The sequence below is a fragment of the Artemia sp. Qi Xiang Cuo genome, chromosome 21 (assembly GCF_049724085.1).
Source record: "Artemia sp. Qi Xiang Cuo chromosome 21, ASM4972408v1, whole genome shotgun sequence".
Taxonomy (NCBI): Eukaryota; Metazoa; Arthropoda; class Branchiopoda; order Anostraca; family Artemiidae; genus Artemia; species Artemia sp. Qi Xiang Cuo.
Genome location: NC_142814.1, coordinates 53,145,459 through 53,149,769, shown reverse-complemented (window position 1 = coordinate 53,149,769; position 4,311 = coordinate 53,145,459). Strand labels below are relative to the sequence as shown.

The window sequence follows — 4,311 nt, the reverse complement described above, 5'->3', positions numbered from 1 at the left end:
ATTAAATCTTCCAAGAAAAATCAACATTTCCAAGGTTTTTTTGATTGTATATTTCAATGTCCATTTTTTAATTCCTTCAACATACTTAAAAGCTTCATCAACAAATAAGACTTCAGTTTTAATTTAAATATAGGAATTGATTAGAATAAAAGTATGTTCAAGAGCTTTTTTTACTTGTAGACCATTTTCTGTAGAATTGCTAATTTAGAGTCAGCGGTACCAATAATAGATCCTGCAAGAGAAATATATACTTTAAATTTTTCTTAATTGGATTTTTAAATGTCCAATTCCCTTCAGCATACTTAAAAGTTTCATCTAAATTAAGATTGGAGTTTTATTTTAAATATATACTCAATCAGAACAAAATTATACTAAGAGAATAACTGGCTCCTAGTTTACTAGCATCATGTCTGCTTAATGTTTGACTTGATGTGTGTTTTTAAGCGTACCAGCTTTTAAACTTTAGTTTTAATCATATGCTAAAGTTAATAATGGCATTTATTTCAATTGTTTTCTTTTTTTGATAAAAATATTCTTTTCGATACACCAAGTATTTCAGAAAATATTTTGTACATCTCCTCAGGTTTTCAGCTGCTTTTTGAAGACACTGTTTTTTTTGTTTTTTTTTTAATAATTTTATTAACTATTACAAATCTTTAAGATTTCAAATTTGAAAAACATCATTATTGTATTCAATTTAAATTTTTTGACATTATGAAATACATATCACCAAACTTTTGTCTTTTTAACAAAGGTATGGTAGGCATTGATGACCTTATCCATGTCAAAATCCCAAACCCTATCATCATTGCTATCATTTTCAATTTTGACACATTTTGATTCTTGCTGTCCAAATTGATTTTCTTTGACTCACTGTTCTTCATTTTCATTTTTGACTCCCTCACTTTTTGGGTGTCATATGCCTTCCAACCGCGCGTGTCTTTGCCCTTCATTTTCATTTTACGTGCTGTAATTGTTGTTTTGCATATCTTCTAACTGCCCGTAGATGAAGCTGCAGTTTTGGTACAAAATTGCATTATATTTTAGATATTGTGATATTCTTATTATAATAAGATATTTAAGATAATTAGATATTCTTATTCTAAGAGTTCCTACAGTGTTTATTACCTCTGTGAAAAGTTAAATTACTGTGCTTTACCTTAAAGTTTTACCTAAATTACTGTTCTTTACCTTAAAGTTTGAAAACTTGTGAAGCACCAAAGACATCAAAGCAAAAATATTTTTTGCCAATCAACTAAATTTCAGGTCTTTTCATGCCTTATCCAGGATTTTATTTGATTTATAAATCAATATGTTTGTATTCAATGTCAGTTTAATATATATGATAATCTTTTTTCTATTCTAAATAATCCCAACAGCCTAGGAAGGAAATTAAAAGCACCTTGAATTCTAAAGGAATAAAATTGGAGACCAGAGATCAGATAAAAATGTTTAATAATAAAAATTAAGACGAAATTATACAGCAGAGATCGAATAAAAGGTTTAATAATGAAAATTAAGATACGTTGAAATCAAAAGAAGAAAATTCTGTTTCAACTAGTTCTAAAATTGCCTTTTGAATTTGGTTTTGATTTAAAACAGGCAATTTATCTAAATTTTGGGCTAAGGTACAACAAAATCCATAATTTGTAGAACTGTCCGAATTAATCTTCCTCCTTGCTCTATTCTCCAAAAATGCCTTTATGGTATCCTCTACTGGTGTCTCTATTGACTCAACTGGACGCCCTCTTTTCTTAGTTGTTTTTGAACCAGATGGGGTTGTAAGAGCTGCTGAAGGTGAATTCGAGGGTTCAAAATATTAAATGTTGGAGTACTCTGGTACTGTGGCTGGTGTTTGGGAGGGCTGGAAAATTTAGAAGACTTAACAGAAGCATGTTAATTTTGCATAATGGATGTTGAACACCAGGAATTTGGAGAAGACTCGGGCTGTAAAAAAGTATGTGGTGCAGCGGGGTATTGCGTGGTTGGTGAAGAATTTTGTATGTAGATTGTGCGGGAATGAGGCATTTTTGGTTGACAAATAGAAGGATTGGGCTTTGATGCAGTTGGGACACTATGAAAGGTGGAAGGAGAGGATTCAAAATCTGGTGGAAGTATACGAATTTTTTTATAAGGGGAGTTAGCAATGGAGTCACCTTCAAATACCTTTGAACATTTTGAAGCAGCTAGATTATTCTGAAAAATGTAGGTACTTGATGCTGTTGAAACAGTAGGAGAGGAGGCGGTAAAAGAGGATCCAAAATCAGCTTCTTCCAAATTAAAATCAGGCGTGCTTGGAGTAAAATCACCATCAGATAGCTGGATGGTGATGGTTTCTTCTTTGTTTTCCAAATTTCCTGACGTCCTACAAAATAAAACTTATGAATAATATACAATTGAATGGAGGATCATTTAATTTGTTTGTACAGTATGTGTTTAAGGAACACTACATCCTCATAGAAATTTTCATTTTTAGTAGGGGAATGTATTACTACTGACATGCAAAAATAAATTTTGATGGTACACTCATAATCAGCTGATGGCTGTGACTCAAAAATTTCTTGCTAAGTAGTCCAGGAGTGAATTTTTAGGAGTTGCTTTGTTTCATTTGCCAAGAAAGTACACAAGAAAAAGCTTGGAGGTGACCAAGTATTCTGCCATAGGCAATGAACATACAACACTGAAAATTACAGACTAATAGCTTTATAGCTGTTTTAAATCACCAATACTACATATTGCTATTTTCTTATAAGCCATCAAAACTAGATTAAAATCCTTTGGGAACCAGACTTTGGTTGAAAAGTATAATGTCTGACTTGTTAGTGTTAACATTTTACCTTTTTATATTCTTGAGTTAAAACAGCAAAAATTCTGTCTAATGCTGGTATTATTTGGCTGGGGTTGAAGAAATACATATACTAAATAGGAAATACATTTATCAGAAGCAATGCTTAGTAATTTTGTATTTCAGAGTCAATTCATATGAAAGAGGTGGTCATAGAATTTAGAGGGGGCACATGCAATCGGAAATAAAAAATTAGTGTGCTGTTTTTAAGGGTTCAATTTGATATGAGAGCAACCAGTCCACCTCCTACACATTTTTTATATCAAAGATGTCTAAAAATTTTGATATAACATTTTTGTTCTAATAGTCCAAAGGTCAAATAATTATTCCTCTGAGGTTGCAATCCCCCCCCCTCCGAAAAAAGGGTTAAAAGATGCTTAAGCATCAAGTTTTTTGAAAAAGTATATTTGCAATATATAAAGAACAACTAAGGATATTAAGTTAAAACTTTCAGGACATGTTGAGGACGTACTGTAAAATCACCAGAGGACAACTGCATTCCCTTCCATCCTTTCTTAGCTGCTATCTCTTGGACATTTAGCTCTTATTTGGACCATAAATTTTATATAGCAAAGAACAAAAAAACAAGAACAAAGATGTTACAGTAAATTTTGAACAAGACTAAAATATGCTGTAGAAATTACCAAACTTACTGTAAAACTTACTTTCGAGGATTATGATATTTCCTTAAAAACTGCATTGCCCTGAAATGAGGCCATTTCTGAAAATCAAGATTGTCACCACCATATCCAATTCTTTTGGAATTCTTTGCATTTAGTTTTTTTTATAAACTGATTCCGAAGGTAGGTACATGTGAATTTACACCATTCCACTAGAAAATTAACAAGAAAGGTAGTATAATAAAGGAATTAATAAACATTGATGAAGCTTAGAAACGGAATCAGTTTATAAACTGATTCCACAGGTATGTCCATGTGGATTTACACCATTCCACTAGAAAATCAATAAGAAAGGTAGTAGCTGACAAAAAAGAAAGTATTACAGTTTTATTGTATAAAATCATGCGACAATTGTAGCACATTTCCAGTTTGCTGCAAAAATAACATTCTACATTTCACAATTATTGAGAAGAATGTGAATTTAAACCTTGTCCATGAGTTAAAAAAAATGACTTAATGCGGATGATTTACTGACCCCAACAATGGGTCTTGACTACAAGTTGTGTATTATAGACAATATATCTCACTTTAAGGCCTCTTGTCTTAGAGACAAATTATTTTGACAGAAGTATTTTAAAATCACAAGGTCAATTTATTTCCTGGCAGGATTTGCAAGATCTGAATCTGGTGTACTTCAGACTTTTCCAAAGCTTATTCAGAATATCAAGCAAGCAGCATTTAAAGCAAAAGGCTATGTAATATATTTCATGAGTTCAGAAACTTTACGAGATCTTTGTATCCAAAAAGAACCAACACAAGATCACCAAAAACCCTGAAAATGCTACC

The 4,311-nt window shown here is 31.7% G+C and overlaps 1 protein-coding gene across 1 annotated transcript; it reads right to left on the bottom strand.

Annotated features, from left to right (window-relative positions):
- Window positions 1–1,640: 1,640 nt before the first annotated feature.
- On the bottom strand, window positions 1,641–3,585 carry LOC148939735 (uncharacterized). Its single transcript, XM_089107000.1, has 2 exons — window positions 3,511–3,585; window positions 1,641–2,365 (listed from the first exon to the last, which is right to left on the bottom strand). Exons 1-2 carry the CDS (start codon window positions 3,543–3,545, stop codon window positions 1,897–1,899), a joined length of 504 nt encoding a protein of 167 aa, XP_088963126.1. The 5' UTR covers window positions 3,546–3,585; the 3' UTR covers window positions 1,641–1,896.
- Between the last annotated feature and the right edge of the window lie 726 nt (window positions 3,586–4,311).